Source organism: Strongylocentrotus purpuratus, unplaced genomic scaffold (genome assembly GCF_000002235.5).
Source record: "Strongylocentrotus purpuratus isolate Spur 01 unplaced genomic scaffold, Spur_5.0 spur5_scaffold_11, whole genome shotgun sequence".
Classification (NCBI taxonomy): Eukaryota; Metazoa; Echinodermata; class Echinoidea; order Camarodonta; family Strongylocentrotidae; genus Strongylocentrotus; species Strongylocentrotus purpuratus.
The window spans coordinates 19,777,652-19,802,188 of record NW_022145596.1 but is presented as its reverse complement, the minus strand read 5'-3'; the positions used below and the strand labels follow the sequence as shown (position 1 = coordinate 19,802,188).

At 36.9% G+C, this 24,537-nt stretch overlaps 2 protein-coding genes across 2 annotated transcripts in view; both read right to left on the bottom strand.

The window, feature by feature from the left end:
• The window catches only part of LOC115918474, a 34,986-nt gene extending 18,311 nt beyond the window's left edge, over positions 1-16,675 (bottom strand). Inside the window, exons 1-4 of the mRNA XM_030980174.1 lie at positions 16,538-16,675; positions 5,635-5,754; positions 3,925-3,971; positions 2,884-3,089 (exon numbers count right to left, since the gene is read on the bottom strand). Of these exons, the coding sequence (XP_030836034.1) occupies positions 2,884-3,089; positions 3,925-3,971; positions 5,635-5,688 (307 nt within the window). The 5' untranslated portion in view covers positions 5,689-5,754; positions 16,538-16,675. The remainder of the gene's footprint in view (positions 1-2,883; positions 3,090-3,924; positions 3,972-5,634; positions 5,755-16,537) is intronic.
• Positions 16,676-19,762: 3,087 nt separating this feature from the next.
• LOC100891052 overlaps positions 19,763-24,537 on the bottom strand; it is a 36,740-nt gene continuing 31,965 nt past the window's right edge. Inside the window, exon 14 of the mRNA XM_030980867.1 lies at positions 19,763-20,625. Within this exon, the coding sequence (XP_030836727.1) occupies positions 20,583-20,625 (43 nt within the window). The 3' untranslated portion in view covers positions 19,763-20,582. The remainder of the gene's footprint in view (positions 20,626-24,537) is intronic.

Sequence of the window (24,537 nt, the reverse complement as noted above, 5' to 3'; positions counted from 1 at the left end):
TATTTGGTGGATTTTAATATTTCATGTGCACACCCAGTCCGACTCATTTTACTCCACCGGGAGTGTTGAGCCATATTATTTTCAGATTTAAATTCACCATTTTGTTATGAGATTCTGATACAATCCAATTTCCCCTTGGCTCCCAGAACTGAATATCACCTTTAACAAGGATATGAAATAATAAGGTGCCAACGAACTTATGCCAATATTGCTTATCATTGCCTTTCATGAGGTCTATCACTATGTATGAAGTTACTTGGAACTGAAAAGTGGGGGATTCCCCTTGGAAGGCCATAACATAACCAACCCTTCCAAGCAAATACTTCATCGCATTAGCATGTTGCTTTGTGCGCACATTGTACTTGAGATCACATAGATTCACTTTCAGACAACATTCTTGCTCACCCTTGAGGAACATTAAAACGATTTGGAAATAATGTTCATATTATATTTATTCTTGGGAACCAAGAAAAAAAAAGCTATGCTTTCCAGTAGGTTCCTGTTTAATTTCATAATTTTGAACTTAACTTTGTCAACTATGTTCTGCATTGTGCAATTTGTTATCAGATCAGTTCTGTTCACTAATTTCTTTTAAAAACAGGTACAGGCACTGAACATGTACATGTCATTAAAGATGCAATGGTCGACGCAAATGTCCATATACATGTACATGTACAATGTAAATGTATTTTCATAATGTAAACCATTTTCAAACACCCCCCCCCCCCCCAACATCCTAGACAACATGAAATGGTCTACACGCAGAACACTTTAAATACAGTACAGGAGGAATAACAAATATGATATACATACATGTACATGTATATGAAATGTATGAAAATGTGTGTTATGTAAACGATTGAAACTATATGTAAATTACACAGAACAGTAAAGTAAACAAAAAAGGAATATCTTTCCCCATATTCCATATTTAAATATTCTATAGAAAGGTAGAAAGAAAATGAAAGTGATAGATCTACATTAGTTCAAAGCATTGTAAGGATAATATTTTTGCAAATTAGCAGACTTTGTTAAATCATATATAATGCAGTCATGACTCAAACATAACAGGATGAGGTCAACAACAAAATATATTCAATTTCTTACAGTATTCTTAAACAGGAAGTAAATGCACAGTACAATGCACTGGCAAATTTGCAACAAAATTTGCAACAATTAAAGGGACTTTGTAACATAGTTTAGATGAGAGAAAATGGTGCTAAGGTAGTGAATTCAATGCTAGATGTACAATTAAAGATATTAAATCTGAAAGTTTGAGTGAAAACAGACCATTATTATGATAACAATTCAGAAAAACTGATATGATCGATTCCTTAATTCTTCCAACTATATCATTACAATTTAATTACATTTTAGGTGAATGTAAATCGTCACAGAGCAATGAATTGGCTCTATATATATATATATATATTATTACAGACATTTAAGTGTTGAAAGACTTTTAAAAGCCTGTCTTATGTCTTTTTTTCATGGAAAAACTGTCGGGAAAATTCAAAAATGGTTGGGAGAATCTACTGTTAGAGGGTGTCGCACAGTGACGCCTTCGAAAAAAAAAATATATATATCTTTGTGGTTTGAGAATTTTTTGCATGTTTGAGGGTTAGTACAGTAGTAGGAATATAATAAGTAACATTTCATCAAAAAATTACGCAGGTTTTTCATCAACCTTCAACAATGTTACCGAGTCACTTTAAGAGGGGAAAAATAAAATGTAGGGGATTAAACTCATTTCAAAGAGAATGTTGAGATCTGGTAAACATAAAAATCACTTGTGAGTTTTTGTCATCCATTTTATTCCCACGTGACAGAATAACAGAGCAGCAACGTGGCATGAATGCATTCCTTGAAATGCTAGGGCCCTGTTATAGCAGCTAGGCTAAAGCCGGGGTAATAATTAGTGCGCCTCATAATAGATTTTCTAGATAGAACTGTGCAACAGAAATGCCTAATTATCATTATTTTTTTATTATTAACGTCCTCTGAATGTTTATTCAAATATGAAAAGAAAAAGTTAATAGCTCTGGAGTCGAGTCAGGACCAAATCTGATACAAATGTGTGCATGTGTGTGTGTGTGTGTGTCGAGGGGGGTGGGGTCCTTTGAAAATTCTAATTTTTCATTTCTCTCCAGCTTGATATTATGACCAGTCATCTTCTTCTTTTTTTCCATCTCTTTTTCCCCTTCTCCCGATCTCTTTCTCTCTTTCCATTCTTTAAACAATTTTTTTTGTTACCACCACTTGCTTGGGGGTGTGTGCCCCTATGCCCTCATGTAGCTACGCCACTGACTGAGAGAATTCATGAACCGGCAAAGCCATTTAATACTTTCATGTGCTTGATGTTCTGTACGTGGTTACAAAGCAAGGATGTGAGTTTGCAGCAGTCTGTATAATTGGAAAAGCTCTAGACAAGCAAATACAAATTACGAGTTAGGGTTATGACATGTTCATGAATAGAGTTTTGTAATGTTTAGCATTCCAGAAGCCCCAATGGATGGCAGACGAAGGGGAGTTAAAAGCCGCCAAACATCTGGGTGACTATCTCTGCCTGTTTACCTGCAGGGGACTGGGTGGTTGGAGGATACTTATTCGTGTAACATGCACTGGATGCAGCAGGGGTTTCACCCCGAGGGTCAGCTTGACGGGGGGAGCACCAATAGGGACATATTCCACCCAGGCGATAGCACGGTAATTCCTGATAGATATCACTTGAGATTAGTCTGGCGGGGCAGGGGGAACATTCAGTACATGCACTGCCATCCCAGAACTTTCTGTAAAAGGTGGACGGAAGCATAAAAGGAAATAAAGAAATAAAGAAAGAAAAAGCCATGCAGGTTAAAATTTGGGGTGCACGTGCAATTCTACCTGGAGGAGAGGGGGTGGTCGGCGGGCACGCGTCGCTTCCTTCGTTAGATCTTGACGCCGACTGCACTGAGCACCAGTTAGGGCAAAGGGATTTGTGCTTCTTGCAATCATACATGGGGGAATAGTCCTGGCTTGTGCCCAGAATGACATCTTTATCGCAGGGAGAACAATTCTGACACGCTTCGTAAGAGGTGTCCCAGTACTGCCTACAAGACGAATTAACAGTAAAAATTGAAAGAGACGTATCACAGAAATTAATGTACAGATACATGTATATACCTAATAAAATATATAAGATAATTCACGGTGACGTTTTGTGAATTATCCCTATCATTCGTTCAGTAATATCATATTTGCCAGAGAAAATATGGTGTACATGCTCAGTTTATCAGCGGAAACCACTACACAAGTATAGATAAGGCAACCACTGGACAGAACACACAAGGGCAGAAAATTTTAACTGAATTGACTGTGTCATATAGCTTAATATCCCACATTTATTATTAAATTCAATATTCTACATGTGTTTCAAACTCTTCTGCCCTCATTCAAAATAAGTGATATTGAGAAAAGAACGCCTTACTGAGATGCTGTGACTTTTTAAAAGCCAAATAAGTTCTGTTCTAGGCGTATTGCTGTAGCATGGTATGCTGTATCATTTATAACTATGAAATGAGAAAATATGTAGTCTATGGACATTTTCCAAACGATGTCAAATGAATGACCCCCCCCCCCCCCCCCAAAAAAAAAAGAAGAATTATTAGGCATCTCAATTTAAAACTATATCTTTCCATCTCGCTTAACAAATTCCACACTTGAAATGGGCCTTGCTTGCATAAAGTTTAAGAATGATTGAAGTAAATACAGATGTGCATTGTAATGCCTGATTTGACAAGTACTGGAATAATACATACATGTACAAATACAATCATACAGCAAAATAGAATATTGACTATAAATACGATAACATAATAAAATACAATATAATCTCTAATATTAATAAAATAGAATAATATGGCAAATGGCAAAACCATGACTTACCCATATTTGCAGTCTGTTACTGCTAGACTCGGCACAATAAAAACAATCTGATTTGAGAGAAAAGGAGAAACATCAAGTAAAATTCTGATCCTTCATGTTATAAAAAGAAAGGTATTGTTGAGATACATGTATGAGATGGTAAATTGCGTCAGGTTTTTTAAAAATCACCTACATGATGTATTAAGCTTTATTTCTGCATCTTATAATACAGAGCTCAGTGAAAACTCAGTACATGTACATGTCTAGATGACATTACCGGTAGTTTCCTATACATACATCATTTACGCATAAAATAAAAGGTGTTTTTTTTTTTTTTCCTGGCAGTTTAATCATCATGGCATACATGTATGTGAACAAGCCATATGGGCTTGTTCAGATGGGGGATTCCCCCCACAAAAAACCCTTCCAAGCAAGTACATGTACATGGATGAATGTTTAGGACCTACACTACATGTACATGTGCATTTCTTGTCCCACTTGTAGGTTTAAAAAAACACATTCCTGTTTCATGTGACATCCCAATTGAATTGAATTGAATTACAAGTGCAACTTTTTTTTCCACTTGCCATTCCTCAGCCCAGCATGACTGAAGGCCATAATATTACGAATTTGTTATTTTTTCAATTGAATGAAACATGTTTAGTTGTCAATTTGGGCACATCACACGGAGACAAGTAGGCCTAACCTGATGTTTCACTGATGACAACTTAAAAAATTCAAAACTTTCCTAATTTTTTTCATTGGATATTGCTGAAACTTTCACTGATTTGTTTCTCTCATTTTCTGCTTTTATTAAAACTACAGTACCGGTAAGTTATATCAGGGTAAACTTCCCCTTGAAGCGAATAGGAAAAGCCACTTGGCCTAATGTCTGTACAATATACAATACACTAGGTCCGTCTCCATCAGACAGGAGTTGCAAAATAACCCGCTATTTTAACTATCCCGATCTCAAATTAGCCAGCTAATTTGCGTCCTCATCAGCCCGCAGTTGCAGTTTGCAGGCTATTTGGTCCAGAAAATATCCAGAGAAATCTTGGTCTTGTTTCCAAGATAACCCCCTATTTGAAAAATAGCCGGCTAATTTGCACCTGTCTTCATCTAACGCAATTTCGAGCTTCGGGAAAATAACCCAAGCCTGAAAAAAGCGGGTTATTTTGCAACTTTGGTCTGATGAAAACAGGCCTACTGTGATATTTTTACAATATAGGGGATATATCCTTAACCCTTTTGGGACAGTCATTCCGCCTTTTGTGGTTTGGCCCAGTAACTTTTGGTTTCGGAGCCCTACAAATGATAACAGATGCATGAAAAGAAAGGGCAGACATTCCTGCACATGCTGTGTCAATTTTGGCTGCATGACCACATTGCGTTGAATGCATTCAATGCTTAGAACTATAAAAACAAAAATATGCTTTGAAATCCTTAGTTAGCAGCACATTGTACTGAATTAAAGAATAAAAAGTATCGTTTTTCAATCAAAATTGGCTGATATTTTAAAACTTTTTGGGCAAAATGTGTACCCATGTGTATTGTTTTCAGAGACATTGCATATTTATTTGCATTATATAAGAACAATGTAGCGTTAAAAGAAAAATAGTATCGTTGCCAATTTGATATACAAAATGTGATGGACTAGCAATGTAACAAAAAACCTAGTCCTGAAAGGGAGGTAACCAGCTTGAAACTGAAAGAGAACAATTTACTTACCAAGAGTACTAGTACCGGTAGGTTAAAAGGTTTCCAGAGTAAACATATCGCCATTGTCTTGGAAGTGTGATCTCTCAGATTCTGATTAAACTGCTTACCGGTATGTGTATACTGGAGTTCCTTAAATGATAAAAAATAAAGTGATAGATTAAAACATTAATAATGAAATGAAATTTGACCTCAACAGTGCCGGTAATCTTGGCAATGACTCAATGTGTTGACGGCCCTAAAAACGAACACAGAGTTCATCTCTCCCTCCCTCCTTTTTTCTTATTGATTCAAAATGTAAACTGGCAACAACAACAAAAATTTACGATATGCTGCTCAAGGGAGATCAAATACTAACACACAACCTCCCCTCCCCTCCCCCCTCCCCCCCCCTCCCCCCCCCCCCCATTCAAAAGCAATCACGTCACACAAAACAGACATGCCTCAATGGCCCAATTTATGGTGTATAAACAAAGTAAATAAAAATTGGATCATGCGCATGAAAAACTTTGTGATACACTCAATTGCCTTCAACCACCAAAAATCTTACAGGACGTAAAAACTTATTTGTGTAGAAAAAAATGGTTTATAATAGTGAATACCAAAGCTCGTCATAAAGCCATACCATGCACAGACTTGAATCTGGCCCAAAGTATGGCGCAATTGGAATACACAGAGTAAAAACAGGAACAGAAAGATCTATTTAGACAAGAAAGATTTAATTAATATTTCTATTTATCGAAAAAAGTAGGCTGCTAATGTGCTAGGCTAATTAAATGGCGCCAAGTGCCAACTGAAAATTCTCATTGACTCTGAGACATGTACATGTAGTATGTTCTGTAGAAGAAAAGAAATTAATGAAATGAATTCCTGATGTGAACTAATCAAACTGAATATTACAGCAGTTCATACATGTACATGAATGGACAAAAAGTGTATCAAAGCATGGACCTACTACGAAGTAGGACCATGATATCAAAGTGATACCAGTATGCGTATTGCCTGACTAAATCAACATTCAGACATGAACGTGTCAAACTAGTCCAAAGTCCGTTGGAAAAATTGTTCTTCATTCAGTGCAGTATGGAATTGTACCACACCCTTTAATACACTGGTAATGGAACAATGGTATGGTGCATAGCACATTCAATTATACATGTACAAACAGCAGTGTTTTTCCGCCCTTTTTCAATACCAAGTTTCACTTCATCCTGATCTGAAATACATCACAAAATAATTGTTCATACACACTCTGAAACTTGTCTAGTACTACATGTACATGTATACACACACCTACATGTATGTCCTACGGGCATGTGTGTTTCTAACTATTAAAAAAATGCCACCTTAAATATGTTAGAAATGTTTTAATCAACACACTTCAAAACTATGTTTGTTTTTAAATGGAAAAGTACTTGGGCAAGTACGAAAATCATTGAAGTAAGTATCGCATATAACTGGTAAACTATGACATACTGATCTCTGGAAAAAGGTAAATTTGACTTTTCATAAATGAAACAAATTACTTTTACGAGTATAAATGAAAAACAAATTACTTTTACTATTCACATGAACGTGGGCATCCCGCCGCCAAATGTACTTGAATATTAGGATATTCACTATACAGGCATCTCTTTGCTAGGAACTATCCTGCATTCCTGCTGCTTAATGTTGCGAGAGTGTGAAGCAAACAAGCGGTAAAAGTGGAAAATTTATATCAAAGATTTTTTAAATATATATCTTGGCAGCTCGTTGTCAGATAGAATGATCTTTGGGCACCTTGTTGCCAAAATATGGAGGTATTCAGGCACATGTAGCTACCTGAAATCATCCTGTTTCTAAATAATTCGAGCAAAGCAAGTGTGAAAGAAATACACTTTTAATCTTTGAAATGCTATTTCCTCATGAAATTACATACATGTACTCCAGCAGTTTCTAATATTTGGTGTTTCACAAAATCAATGTTTCCCTTTTGACATTTTATGATGCTTTCAAAGACTGGAAACTGATGTAATAATTTAAATGTATTTATTTGCAAACTTATTGTGCATTCAACAAAAGTTGCACTTTTGAGTTTGAGCCTTTTACTCAGGGTTAAAACGTATGAGAATGCATAAATCATTTTAATGCCACTGATTTTACTGTTATATTTTCACTGAAATCTGTTTCTGCATGTACATGTACATGTACATGTAAAGAGCATACATAATTGTGTTTTTGTAAAACAAACGGTTCATAAATACAGTGTGTATGAGTACAGTGAAACCAAAACAGAAAATCAAAAACAATTTAAGAAAATGCAAACACCGGCCTTTACAGGCAGTTGGTCTTTAAACATGATTTTAAATGGTCTTTGACAAGTGTGTTTTCATTCAATACCTCCTGCATTTGCTACTCTCCACCCAGGTGTTAAATGGGTACCCGGTAGGATGCGAACGTTCATGTGGTTGGACGAGCAAGTGTGCGCTTGTAAAATGGCGACTGGCTGGAATGCTCCCCAGGGAGTGGAAAGTGTGCACACATTGTGTGCGGGTAAGCCTGAATCCGATGACCGGGGTAATAATATATCTGTAAAGCGCTTAGGCACATCGTTGGATCGGTGTATTGAGCGCTATATAAAAAAACGGATTATTAGGTGGTCTGTTATCAACAGACCACCTATTGATTTCGTCAGAATTTTCTTTATTAGGTGGTCTGTCTTCGACAGACCACCTATTGTTTTCGTCAGAATTTTCTTTCTTCTTTATTTATTTATTTATTTATTCTTTATTTTTATTTATTGTTCCCACTTTTTTGTTCCGACGATAACTCACGATCAGTTTGGTCAATTTCGTTCAATTTTGGCACAGTCATAGGTCATTGTCATAAGACATGACAGGAACATTTTCAAGGTCATCAAGTCTTCATGACGTCATCCAGGCGCCATTTTGTGTTTTTTTTGGTACTTTTTACTCATGATCATATCTTCATAACGGAAAGGCATTTCTCATTTATATTTATCATGATTAGGGTCAATATCCGTCCGGTCAGTTTCAGGTCAATAAACGCGCGCGCATGCGTACGTCCGCGCGTAAGCGCGCGCGCAAAAAATTAAAATGCTTCAAATCGTCTCAAATTCATTTTGCATACGTTTCAGGCCATTTTAAGCATTTTGCAAAAAAACGTGCACACGCGCATGGGCACGCGTTTTCGCGTGTCCTGGCATTTGGCAACATGAAATCGCCAATTTTTTTCCGTCATCATATCTGACACGTTCTTTCAAGCATTTTGATACATTGTTCACCTTTTTCTGCCCATTAATAACGGAATGAGCGTCCGTTTAAGATAATGTCCGTGCGTGCGAGCTCTTGTAATACATAGCATATATGGGCAAAAACATCCCATTTTAAAAATCGAAATAGCTCTTCAGATAGTCCATTGACCCCCATTTTTTATATCATGGTTGGAAAAAGCATGAGTTGGAGATATGATTTCATACAACCCTGACTCGTACAAAGTGAAACAAAGTCTTAATATTGGCATCTAAACTCCAAAAAATGTATTTTGTTGATGACGTCATTTTTGTCTTTGTTTAATTGAGATTATCTCACGTATCGGTGATCGATTTTCACCCAGATTTTAATATGTTGTAGCTGAGATAATTTTCTATCAGAAATTTGTCATATATTATCATTTAGATGACGTCATCATAGTAAAATATTCGATTAAAGGCGGCAATACATAATTTGTCATATTTGCGTGTTATGTTTATGGGAGGTCACTTTTTTTAAAACATGAATCTGCATGACAATGTGTTTTGACCAGTATATCGGTTGTTATTCAACATTTTTCTCCCAAATTTCAGTAGGTTGTAACTGAGACTATATTTTATCTAAATCACTCCTCATTTTTCCGATAAGATGTCAGAATCACGCTCATGATCATGATCATGATCATTATCATAATGATCATAATCATCCTCATCAACATCATCATGATCATCATCATAATCATTATTGTTTACATGTCTATATAACTTCTCCCTTTTTCAATATAGTAAATATTATAATACAATTGTGCCCTTTATTTTTCGATCAGATGCCGGGATCATGCTTATATTTCACTTACAAAGTGGGCTTTGATAATTCCATTTTCCGTTTACGTGTAATCTCTAAGGGAAATGTTTTGGTATATCTGTAACGCACTTGACTTCCGACCTCGAGGTCCCTGGTTCGAGTCCGGGCGTCTCCAACAATTTTTTTTTCTTCACTTTTTTTCTTTTTGACCTTTCACTCTACCATCTCCTTTGAATATTAAAACACGTACAGTCGCAAATAATGTAATAAACAACCATATTTACTTTATTATTACCCTATTATCACTACATCCATTACTTTTTGCGTGTAATCCTTATGGAAGATGACTTTTTCTCAAATCTGGGTTCTACATTCTTGTCTTTTGCGAGCAATATCGCCGTTATTTCGGCTTGATTTTTGTTGATTTTTGAGTATGTTGTAGCTGAGACTATATACTATCTAAATGTTCTCTCATTTTTTTCAGTCTGTCATCGTAGTCTGTTGATGATAATCATCAAAGTCATCATGATCATCATGATCATCGTCATCGTCATCACCATTACTACCAAGATCATCATCATCATGATCATCATGATGATCATCATTGTTTACATGTCTATATAACTTTTCCCTTTCTCATTATAGTAAATATTATAATCTATCATAAGACTTGAAGACAGACCACCTAATTCGTCCCCATGACGAATTAAATTTCTAGTTATTATTATTATTCTTTATTTTTATTTCTTCCCGTTTTTTGTGCCCCGGATAACTAAAGTTTGGTTTAGTTAATTTCATTACAATTCGGCACAATTATAGGTCATTGTAATGAGACGTGACATGAACATTTTCAAGGTCATTAGAATATCGTGACGTCATCCAGGCGCCATTTTGTGAAATCACGTTATCCATCATATCTTCATGATGCATAAGCAAAGGTCATTCATATTCATATCACATATACTTTAGGGCAAGGGTCAACAGGTCATGTCATCAAAGGTCACATAAAGGTCATGACGCGCGCGTACGTGTGCGTCAAAATTTTAAAAAGCTCAAAATCACTTAACTACTAAACGAGAGTACGAATCAGGTCATTTTAAGCATTTCAAAATTTTCCGTCCGTACGTGTCCCCGCGCGCGTTGTGCGCGCTCACAGCGCGCGGAAAATGTCAAATTCAAAATGTTTACATGATTTGGATTCCTCTTAACGTAATTGACAATTTACATCAATTTCAGTCACTCTTCATATTTCATAAGGCCGTGAGCGTGCGTCAAAGTTCAAAATCCGCGCGTACTGCTATGGGCAATATAATGCAAATTTGATCAAAAACATGCCATTTTAAAAATCGAAATAGCTCTTCAGATAGTCCATTGACCCCCAATTTTTATATCATGGTTGGAGAAAGCATGAGTTGGAGATATGATTTCATACCACCCTGACTCGTACAAAGTGAAATAAAGTCATCATATTGGCATCTAAACTCAAACAAATGTATTTTGTTGATGACGTCATTTTTGTCTTTGTTTATTTGAGATTATCTCACGTATCGGTGATCGATCTTCTCCCAGATTTTGATATGTTGTAGCTGAGATAATTCTCTATCAGAAATATGCCATTTATTTTTCATTTAGATGACGTCATCATAGTTAAATATTCGATTAAAGGCGACAATGCATAATTTGTCATATTTGCGTGTTATGTCTATGGGAGGTCACTTTTTTCTAAACATGAATCTGCTTGACAATGTGTTTTGACCAGTATCTCGGTTATTATTCAACAGTTTTCTCCAAAATTTTAGTATGTTGTAGCTGAGACTATTTGCTATCTAAATATTTCCTAATTTTTTCAATCAGATGTCAGGATCATGCTCATGCTCATCATCATCATCAATGTCACCATCATCATCATCATCATGATGATCATGATCATTATCATCATAATCATTAACATTATCGTTTTTATCATCATATAACATTATCATTATCATCATCATCATCACCTTTACTATCATGATCATCATCATGTTTATCATGATCATCATTGTTTACATGTCTATATAACTTCTCCCATTCTCAAATCTATCATAAGACTTAGACAGACCACCTTATTCGTCTTCGTGACGAATTAAATTTCTAGTTATTATTATTATTAACTATTTTCACAAATGTATTTCCTTGTTTGTTATGATCATGTATCTTGTTATATTTGATTACTGTTATCATTTTTATTGGGAAGTTCAAACCTTTTTCCTGCATCCCTAGATTCCCTAGACATGTTTGGTTTTTTACTGAATGATTGAATAAATACAATACAATTTACAAAATCACAGGTTTCCAGGTTTCACAACTTTCATTGAAAAGCATTGCTTCAAGGGAAACAAAAAAATGTAGGTCTACTAGTAACAGGTGGTCTAACTCTATCTGGATGCATACGTGTACATGTAGGTTGATACAACAGCAGGTTTGACTAATAAGAATCAACAACCAAACAATAGGCATTTATAACGCAACACATCTGTCATTCCTGAACAATTAAAAACATACATGTATTAACTCATTACACATGTACAAGGTCAAGTACAGCTATCAACTATTTTTGTAGAATGGCAGGAGTCCTGCACACAAAATACAGTTGTGTTTCAGGGGAAAAAATGCTTTAAACATTTCGGGGGCTACTTTTGCCTGCATGAAAATAACACCATTTATTTTGTTTTGCATTGAACTCTATGCAATTTTTTGGGGCTCTTTTATGACTTTCGGGGGCTCTTTTTGGCATTTCGGGGGCTATTCCCCCCGAGCCCTGTGTATTTTTTTCCTGTTGTGTTTTCTCTTGTAGTATGGTACTGATTGCCAAAAAGTTAAAGACATTAATTAGGCTCAAAGTGAAACCTGAAATGCTTGCAATTACCAGAGGAGTTGATATATTTTAAAGGTCTTCCACAAGATAATGAATAGATGCACTTTATGAAAATGTACAATGTATTTTTAGCCTTCTGTTATTTTCCTCTAACAACGAGCTTGTAAACATCATTCATATAGACACTGGTATACCAAAGAGACCAGCAAGTGTTGAAACTTTCATGCACCAATTAAAGTTTTAGATATAAGGCCAAGTAACACAAATTAAGAGTTCCTTTTTGGCCGCTGCCTCCTTTAATTAGTTCACTATTAACTATTCAGAAGAAAAAAAGAAGAATAAAAAGGGGGAAAAAAATAGATCGGATGAACGTAATGCGCATGTAATAAATGTAAGCTAAAGTTCTATGTGTACACTTCCTCACAGGTTTCACGGCAAACCGCTGCACAATTTACAATATAATTGCATCCATATACCAACGAAGGGGTGCGGACGGGCCAGCGTGCATGAAGTTAGCGATCGTAATATAGTCATCATTGTCATCCCATGGACTACTAACATGAGTTTAATGAGGATCTGAGATTACAGTCGATAACTTCACCCACGGCGACGCTCGCGCGCCCCTACCCCTTCGTCGGTAGTATTGTAATTGTGCAGCGGTTTGCCTTGCAACCTCAGAGTAATGTGTAATTAGTGCTGTAAGTCAGACGCCATGTTCGTGTTCAGTTCGGTTCAGCAATTTTTCACCCGAACTTGCTTCGGTTCGAGGTTCGGTAATATGATAGCAAGCAGCGTTATAGCTACGGTGGTCGGCACTGGGCGGGCCGGCCAGCCGGGCCGACCAGCACTGAGGACTTCTGCCCACTCCTGATGAAAAACACTGCTTCCGACCAGCATGAATTTCACATTAAAAAAAACTGGTCTAAACGTAACTATTTTTGAAGAAAAGTAGTAATTACATTCGTATTTCCTTCTTGAATCATGTTTTATTTGCAATTTTAAAAGAATCATGTTTTCAATTGTCAATAAATGATATTTTTTAAAGATTTGCTGAGACGATTGTTGTCTAATGTTACGAGTCATGAAAGCTGCCATCTTGAATAGCAGCCTAGGCTCGTAGATAACTGTTTTTTTATAAGTGTTTATTTTCAATAGGGAATATAATAAAATCTCTATTTTTCCTAAATAATTACATACTGTAACATACTATAATATAGATTAATTTCATTATTTATATTGTAAAATTGTCCGATATTGATACAATTAAAATATTAATTTTTTGGTTGAATGGGTTTGAGCTGAACTTGTTTTGATCAGTGCCTAGAACGCACATGTATTCTTGTTTATGGCTTGCGATCACGACGTAGCAGAGGGCAGGATTTGGGATTTAAATGGCACTAGTGAAGTCGCGCCCACCACTGGATAGGCATAAATGAAAATGGGGGAAAAGTAAATATGAAGTGAGCAATCATGACATGAAAATCAGGTACAAAATGACAAGTTAATTAGCTTGCGAAAACGTATACACTTTTCTGCCGAACATCCTAACCAGGCCTTCGCGTTTGGTTCAGTTCGGAATCGGAAGTGCCATATTCGGCATACTTCCGTTCGGTTCGGCGGTTCAGCCTTGGCTACGGTTCTAAGTAATTATAATGTTTTCGTTTCTGGGAAAAATACTCCAAAAAAGGTAAAGAAAATTGACACGAAATGAGTAAGAAATATAACAACTTTATATCATAACCATTATTTGAACAATTGAAGATGTTCATTTTTGGTATGTTTCAGTAGGGTATATTCACGCCAGAGTTACGGTAAAAATGTGGATACGAAGTACACTAGCGCTCATTACGACTGGTACGAGTACGAGACAGTATAGATTTAGAATTTTAGTACACAGACCCACTCCAGCAAAGCATAGAGAGTCAAGGCTAATGCGTATTGACCTCTAGCACTGTATGCTTGCCGTGAGGCGGGTATTATTATACCCATACACAAATATACACACCACACATTATTGCATAGACTGTACACCAGACCTTCATTTCTAGAATTTGGTGGAGCTCTATTAATCCCACTCCTTGTTTTGCCAAGGAGCTCAAATTGAGCTCCTCAAATAACTCTCCTGGAGAGAGTGAGGAGCTCAATTTGAAAATTGATGTTTTTACCTTGTATTATTGTGTGTGGGTTCAAAATGCTGTAATACATATCAAACAAGTGTTAACTGACTGACAACCGTGTTGTTTCATTTATTGAAGTTTCAAGTTACTGCAGTACACTCAATTATCATCATCATAATCAACTGAATTTGCAACTCAGTTTGCTTGGTCCACTCTACTTTAGCTTAGACTTAGAGGTCAATTATTTCATCTTAATTTTGAGGAGGTGATTATACTGCTGGTTATTATTACCATTCATGTTCAACTTAAGTAACTTCAGTCTGCCTCACAGTCACCCTGTAAATTAACAGTTCAGTTTTTGGAACAACGTTAAACAATGTCAAACAATTTAAACGACGAACGAAATATTTAACTCTTCAATTTTCAATCACATTCACTATTCTTGTCAGCACCATGTAAAAATGTCAACAATTGAATCCAATATCACTTACATTCCAACTTCAACTTAATAGTCAAAATCTGTCAATCTGATCATCATCCAGTCAATTTATTTAATTCAGCTTAACTATTTCAATTTTCAAATGTTTTCAATTCAAAGTTTAAATGTTACAATGAATCTGATGATATAAAGAACTTCGTCATCTTTAGTCTGTCTCACAGTCACCAGCCTTCTAAATTAACAGTTCAGTTTTTGGAACAACATTAAACAACAAACACATTTTAATATTATTTAACTCTTCAATTTTCAATCACTGTTCTTGTTACAGTCACCATGTCAACAATTCCATCATCACTCACGTATAGGCTTGCACGTACAGCAGGGCCTACATACTCATCAAGCAAATGTCTTGAATGTTTGGAAACATTTGAATCGTTATTTGCTGCCGGTACTTGCTCATATAAATCACCCCTCCAAGGCAGAGGCACACGTTTCATTCAACAATTAACTTTAACATTAACACCATGGTGGTCAAAACCTTAGAACAAACAAATCCAATAACAGCACACTCATTGAACCCTAAGATATATTCAGTGGGTACAGTACCGGTACTTACTAATAAATGTAAGTGGTTGAAATTTGTGACGAAGTTATAGTGTTCATGACATGAATATTTAGTAGGACATGCATTGTTTCGGAGAATGACTGACAAGTTGCTAGAAGCTTAAAATGGCGATTTGTTGACAATTTTGCCGGTGCGATCGGCCACAAACATGCACCCTAAACGGGATTTTTAACTGAAGGAAAACATTGAAACCAAGGAGCGCTGTAAACAACTCTCCTGATTATTTTTTAGGAGCGCTGTAGGAGCGCCGGCGCGATCGCGCTCCTTAGAAATGAAGGTCTGGTACACAGTCATGTCGATGCAGCTGTAAGCAAAGTTTGACACTAGACTTACAATTTGAATTTTTAAATTATTCTTTTTGACATCAGTAAGTTAAAAAAAAATGTATTTTACAGCTATTTAGATGTCATCAATTGTCACTAAAGTACCGATTTTGAGTGAAATCAGTTGAGTTTTGTACAGTGGTGTTTGAAATGTTGAGAATCAAAAGCACAGCTTTTAGTAGTTAGGATAGTGATGCTCCTATGTGTGCATAGACCTAACGTAGATCTATATGTTCTTAAAATATAAATGATAGATCTTCCTACGAGTACGAGTACGAGTAGATGAGATCAAGACGAGTGCAGACCTTCCTTGCCGAGCCGAGCCTTTTGTCAGCGTTTGTGGCTGCCCGAGCTCTCGGGTACTTCTGCCAAGGCGTACGCCTAGCTCGAATACCATGCGCGTAATTCGTCGACGACAACAATACCGGTACATATTTATGACAAGATTCTAACTGACAACAATTAAATTACAGATCAAAATATATGTTAATATACTTACATGTATTAACAGTTAACATTGGCAGTTATGTTCCATTACGGTTCAGTCTGTCCCGTTTTGTCAGAATCTCATCTTCGGTCTTGAACTCAATCATACTTGTCAGAGCTCTTTCGCATCTCGTGATTTCTGTCTACATGACGACTGCATGCACTGCACTGGACTGGTTGGGCTCACACAATCGTGTATAAAATATCCCAGCGCGGGCATTAATGCAAATTTGAGCATTCAGTTTTCAATTAAAATTACATTTTTTAAAGGAAGACTGATAGTTTAATATTCATATATTTCTTTTGTCTTCTTCTATTAATACATTTGACTATCTATTAAAATTGAGCACATTGTTTAATTACTATTGCGGAAGGATTATATTCGTGCTCCGGCTCCCTAAAATAAAATCGGGGAATTCCCCTTTTATCTTCACTGCATGACCACTGTGGGTGTGGGGGTGGGTGGGGGCAGGGGGAGGGGGCAGGGGACAGGGGGCAGGGGGCAGGGGGAGGTATAACCAAGGCGGTTCCCCCTCCGCCACCGTTCCCCGGCACCGTTCTTCTTCATCTGCTTCTTCTTCTTAAATCTTCTTCATCCTTTTTCTTCTTCTAGTATTCTAGCTATTCTAGCTGTTATGCAGCCTATCTAAGTTAAAGACAGGCCAAGAGGCCGAGGCACAGAATAATCAAAGACACGGAATGATTTTGTTAATGACAAAGTAATTAAGTCAGGCGGACCCGTGTGAAAGGTTACATTTAATCCCGAGGGGGGGGGGGGGGGGGGGGGAGGTACTGAGAGTTGGTTTGGACGGGGTGCGCCGCTCAAGCCTCGTAACCCCCATTTTAAGGGTCATTTTGGAAGAAGAAGAAAAAATACAAATTTTTTAAAACTTTGGAAAAACGGACCCATGTTTAATGATATATTTGTAAAAAATTGGACCCATGTTCAAGGATATATTTTGTGAAAAAGCGACCCCCGTATCCACGTGTGTTTTAATATGTGAGTACCCCATGCCAATCACTGACCAACTCCTCTATACATTCCGTAAATACTAGTACAGGCCCGAATTCACAAAGGAGTTTGACTGCATGCCCGCGCTGAGCATTTTATTCACTGCGGCGCATCACGGTGGGAATTCCCATCGAAAGAGTTGCACAATAATTTGAAGGGGATTCCCCAGTTTGGGAGTGTAACGGAGGAAAAAGACAGGTGCCTCGACCATAGTCATCTTGAAAACAAGGAGCCTTCATCTTGGAGATGTGATTCCTGCAATGACTGCATTCTATCTTTATTGGTTTTATTTTCTTCCTTTTCTGTTTCTATTGACTCAAAATATATCTTATTGAATTTTTCTTTTTGTTATGTGAATTTTACATATACATCCATACAAATGTAAATACCACAAATTTCTATCGCTTAATGGACGATAAATATGAACATTATCACTAGAATAATGTTTACAGAATAATGTGATGTTTAGTTCGAGTAAGAGCTACATTTTCTACAGTATTCTAACATTTTAAGAGACCTAATTTTATATTTGATCGTCCAATTGAACGATTAATCTATATCAGGAAGATGTTGTGCCGTCAGTTGAAGCACCCACGTTTCCCAATAGCTACGCATCCGATTGATTTGAACAAAATTAGTCAGACTCCAAGCATGGACCTAGCATCATTATTATCATTTGCCAACCAGTTTAACAGAGTCTATTCGCTGATGGTTATATGATTATGATGGTGGACTCGTTACAAAGGCACATCAATTGAGTCATAAACACCGACTCCCACACAGGTAGCAACACAACTGCCATCTGTACATTCATACGTAATAAACATCAGCGCATGGATTGAAGATTTAATTGATTAGTTTGGTTCTATTCATATCGCTCAGTCAATGGAAAACGCGTCTTTTCTTCAGTTGTTATGATCTCATATCCCGTGATATTGAATCATACAGCTGTTGTTTGTGGTGGTGGTTGGGAGGGAGGGGGGGGGGGGGATATGGCAGAACTGGGGAAAACCAAAGGCAAACCATTATCTCGAAGAGGTGTATTGTTATTTTGAAAGAATTTAATTCATATCTCTGTCAGCATAATCTTAGACGATTATAGAAATGAGACGTATACGCGAATGAACTCTGTACAGCTGTACTACTTTTTTTGTTATCTACTCTACAATAATGTTATCTTTATTTCTGGCCTCTGTACCCTGTAAATGTGTAAATATATATCTTCTCTTGTTTGTTGTTATTGTTTGAGAACCTTTAATAAATATATGGAAATTCCATTCGGGTATTTTAAAGTTCTCTTGATAGATTTGTGACAATAATTTGACACGATGCTTATTGAGGAAGTGCAACTCAAAATGGGTTGCACTGAGCACCCCCCCCCCCCCCCCCACCACCCAGAGTATCCCATGAAACATACAATTTACTTGACTGGGTATGATTCAAACCGATTAAAACATCCAACTTATCATTGATGGTTAATGATGATTTGTATTGGTCTATTACAAGTCAACAGGAAAAAAAATATAAGATCTAGATGTTAAAACAGTGATTATCACATTAGCTCTCTTCCAGTTCTGAATCAATGATAAATTTGAACAAAGTAGATTTTTAAATACATTGATATTTGCTCAAACAAATCTGGCAAAAGTGCGGAAATCTCATCTTTTGAGAGAAACTTATCAAAATGCTCACAATTCCTACTGCTCATATGAATAGATTATTTTGACTGAATTGTGTAATTAAATGTTGTTCACATCATTGTTTCCATCCTTTCAATGTTGCTTCTCACCATACATTTTCATCATATCGAGGGTACAGTGACACAAAGACGTAACTCCATATTTTGCCAAAATGAGTATTTGAAATCAAAATGTTCAGAAAAATGTGGGCTCTCCAGGAAACACAAAAACTTAACTCCACCCAACACCCCATTGAAGTCAATGGCTAGTGAAACATAGACTTAACTCCTTAAGGCCCAAGTGCTCAGTGACACATAGATCTAAACCACTTTTTCTCAAAATGGCCAAAATAGAGTAACGTCCTTTTGTCACTGACCCCTCGATATATTTTCCACAGGGTACAAAAATTGCTTTATCTATGTTTATTGATGTAGAAGCATTGCAATAATACTATTTTGTTGCCAATTCAAGCTCATTCCCGACACTTTCATTCATCTCTACCTCTTACTCTCAATCCTATACATATCATCGCAAAGATAAAACAAAATTGGCAAAGTTGAAATCAGAATTTATTTCCACTCCAACTTTACAGGTATGAAAATGAAAATATATATACGCAATATGAAATGATGAACTATATAATCAAAATAAGCATACATGATTATTATGAAATATCAAAAATTCAGAGATTGGACATCACCCCATAGCAAGGAAAAGTAATAAAGAAGAATGCATGCAAGTCCGGAATATCGGATGAAAGATATAAAATAAGAACTTTTTCATAAAAATATAATCTATGATGGAACAAACACTTTTCCAATGATTACAATATTGTTCTTCCATTATGTTTAAACATTCTCTTTTTTTATGGAGCAAGATACATCACTAAATACCTCACATTTTCTTCCAAATATATACAATGTAGAAATGAGATTTCCAAGTATGCAGCATAAAAAAGATGACCTTACATCTGACAAAGTGATGAGAAGTTTATATCATTTTGTACACATTGCACATCACAAACATATGTCTAAAGTAAATAAAAATCCTATATTGTTAAAATGTAAACAAATAGGAATGGGTATTGCCCAGGAAGATTGTTAATTTCCTTATTGAAATTGTTATTGTTCTTTTTTCTTTATCTTATTGTTGTGAAGAAACTTTTGGCTTGCAACCCGAAGATAAAGATCTTGTAATTTCTTTACGACATCTAATCCAGTTCTCACACATCTCTTACTCCTTGTGTACATGGGGGTCATATTGTAACCCTGTTGTAGTATCCTAGCAAGTCTTATGATTTCTTTGACCTAAACCTGACACGTTTGGTGTAGTGGTCAGGTAGCCAAGGATCATGGCACTGCTCTCGGCTAGACATCCACTTTGAGGCAGCCGGCATTGGGTGCGGTGAAGCTGCAAAGTCAATAACAAGGAGAAGTAAAAAATGAGCAAAAGACCTGGTTTCAAATCCTTTCAGTCCTTAGCCCCATGTCTCTGGAACAAACTCCCCTCATTCTTAAGAAACAGTACTACAAGTACATAAGACTCTTTTTCAAAAAACACTTGAAAACCTACCTGCTCAACTCCTCTTAAATTGTTGATAGTCTAAGAGACATCGCCTTGTATCCTATAGAAAAGGCGCTATATAAATCCAATTATTATTATTTATTTATTATACATGTAATTATGTCTATATGTACAGAGTAGAAAGTTGTGAAATCTCTTTGCAAGAAGGGCATTAACTCTGTATTAAAGTGTATGAATAAAGAGTTAACGCCCTTCTGGCTCCAAACAGATGACATCATCTGCGAGAACCAGAAGGCTGTTGGCCCATATTTTTTCTATTACTTGGCTCTCAATGGACAGGTATCCATTTTCACATGTAGTTTGCTATCAAAATGGTGAATGCGACGAGTGATAATGGAAATTCTTCATGCTTATGGACTTCCAATATTAAATCTCCAAGGTTTATCAATTGCCATGCATTCATAAGATTTGTACATTTGTTCCATCAATAAAGATCATCCAAAACGTCATTCAGATTATCAATAAATGTATTTTTGAACAAAAAAAACAAACTAGTATTCTATTAGGGAATATCACTCAGCTGGATCGATTTGAATCCAAGCTGAAAACACAATTGTTTTTGAATGTGCAATCTAAATTTTTGTGACATTAATAAAGTGCTGTTTTAAAATGCACAGAGACCATGTTGGTTTTATGCTTTTACTAAGCAATGTACTAGAATATAATATATAATATACACAAAAATGTGAAAATTACATGCTGTACCACATTTGGTGTCAAGTAATATGTATAAGTCCTTTACTTTTCTGACACCAAAATGAGTACACTCTAATAAAGCACAATCCATTGTTTTCTGTTCAAGGCAACCCACCAACACAAACACAACCTACTGAAGGGTAAATCATTTAGTTTCATAACTTTGTTATGATTGAGGTACCACAGAATCTAAATGCTCACAAGCAATCACAGATCTAGTACGTCACAGGAAAACACACAAAAAAAGATTGCCTTGAAGGCAATGATCAGCACAAAAACAAATTTAGCAAACTTTCCATAGCGTGGTATTAAAGAAGACCATGTGATAAGAAAGAAATAGATGCAGTGTGATTACATTCAGATAATTCAAATAGTTTTCATGCAGCTTGACTTCCTGCAACTTTTCTTTCACAGCAATCAATCCTTCCATTCTACAAGGGAAAATAATCACAAGCTTTTACCTGTAACCTTTCTGCTCCAAAAACTTGCACACAGCCGGTTTGAGCTTGGCCACGCCCATTTTGCTGTGCTTGCCCTGCCCTGTCACCACCTCTAGGTACCTGTGTTGCCCGGGTGAGGGGTTTCGTTGCCTCTCGATCAGGACCTCCTGCAGAGCCTGGAGGGCTTCCTCCACGTGAAGATTGTGGAGATCAAGCTTGTTCTCACCAGTAACATGTTTCCTAGACATGACAAAACAGGGGGACTTCACATTATTCAAAATTGTCCACACAGCACAAGTACAAGAAACGAGTGACTCTTTTAATAATAGGTCCATTCATATAGTGCAGCTACTATATGAATATACTCTACTATGCTTAATACAAGGTATCATATTATCACCCCGGCTGTATATAAGGCGATTTATAAGGCCATTTATAAGGCCATTATAAGGCGCTAAGGCATATCAAGGAATTCAATTCCTGCCAGGTACCCATTTACATCACCTGGGTTGAGTGTGGCAATTGTAGATCAATGTCTTGCCAAAGGATGCAGTGGCGGGACTCTAACCGCGGACCTTGTGGCAGTCCGGTGACGTATCCATTCGACCACGAAACAACATTTTGGATGAGTATGTATTCAAAAGGTTTGTCATGAAGACACTAACACAGCAATGTACTTGCTTATGGTAGGAATTACTAATTATATAACTTTGTACAAGCAATATCAAAAGATTGATAATATCAATTTGAACCTTTAGTAAATGCATGATAAAATCAGATGTTCTCTTATCTCTCCCTTTTCTATCCTTTTTTTATTTTCATAATTCCACAAAACACCCTAAAAACATCTATTAAGGCTTTGCTTTGAGATGAAGGCCAGTAAAAACACTGCTCACCTTTGAACCAGAATCAATTCAGCTGCTCTTCTGTTAGCTTCCTTCAGTTCCATGGACTGTAAGCGTCCCTGGAAGAAAAAAATATTTTAAAAAGGAAGACAGTGACATTAAAGAACCTTTCATGTACCACATGTATTTGAAGAACTTAAATAATGTTTTAAGAAGAAGAAGAAGAAGAAGAAGAAGAAGAAGAAACAGAAGATCGAAGAAGAAGAAGAAGAAGAAGAAGAAGAAGAAAAGCGGCCGCCAACCAGAGAGAGAGGGAGAGAGATCGAGATCGAGAGAGAGACAGAGAGAGAAGAGAGAAGAGAGAATTAAAATTTCAGAGAGAGAGAGAGAGAGAGACGGACACCAGGGAATGGATCGAGAGACAGACATAAATAAACATGAGGAGAGAGGGATTGAGAGAGAGAGGTGGGAGAGACAGAGAACTAGGGAAGGGAGAGATAGAAAGAAAGGAGAGGAGAGAGAGGGGAGAGAGACTGAAGGAGGCAGCCTGAAAGAAACAAAGTCGGAGAGAAAGAGAGAGAGAGAGAGAGAGACGGAAAGTAGCGCGAACTATGTTTGGAAAACAAGTTGATCAGTTGGGTTAGGCCTCCTCCTGCACAGCAAGCAAAGAAGGGGGTATTTTAATACCCGACTTTATGGCCATTTACTCGGGTTTGCGAGCTACGAGGGTCAGACGTAATGAGAGTCTTTTTATGTACTTGTTGGGGTTTTCACACAAATACGAGGGGTGACATGGGCCAGTCTTCTCCCTTAAAGCCCCTCTGCTCTAGTTTCGCACAGAGGGATTAGACCTCCCTGCAAGGTCACTGACATGTGGTTATCTCATCAAATCAGCAACATAAGTAAAATGGCATCATGGGGGATCAACAGTGACCGCTTGGGCATTGTTTGCTGTATATAGAGGGCGCAAGTAGCTATAAGTAGTGCAGTGGGGCTTTAAATCTGCAAGCTTGTGCATATCATACCTGTTTGGAGTAATATGAGGCATGTTCTTTCTTTCCAGTGCGATACGCCTTGGCTGCTTTCTTGAAGCACTCGTCTCTCTGATTGAAGTGCAGGGTTGCTTTTGCTCTGTAGTCTTCGTAATCAGGCTGCTCCGTGGAATGAAACTGACCGTCCGTACTGTCCGACTGACCCTTCGCCTGCAAGAGAGTTGAAAGTAATTTGAGAGTACAGAGGATGTCTCTATTTGTCAAAACTCACTTCATATAAATGTTGTTCACTGCTGCACTACCGTAGTTAAAAATTAACACCAAAATCAATGGAAGCAGGTTTTAATCTACTTACATTTCCAAGTAAGAAATGAAATTTTACATAACATTTTTTTCTTTCCTCATGTACGATCTGCCCCCTACACCAATCTTCGCAAATACACACAAGACCTATAGGAGCCAATTCTACACATAAAGCTATGTAGGGGTACAGGAGTATTTCCAATAACCTTGTATAAAGACCACCCAAGGGAGACAAGAAAAGTGGTCCTTACAGACAGGTGATCTTTAACTACAGGTTCCTTTAGCACATGTATCAATCAATGAGAAACTATTTTCAAGGGAAGCAAAATTGTGGTCTTTGTAGACAGGTGGTCACTTAAACCAGGGGCCCATTTCATAAAACTTTTAATCTATAACAAATGCTAAATTTCTATGACAAAATTTGCTCTCAGCCAATCAGATGCCATGATTTCAGTAGCTTAT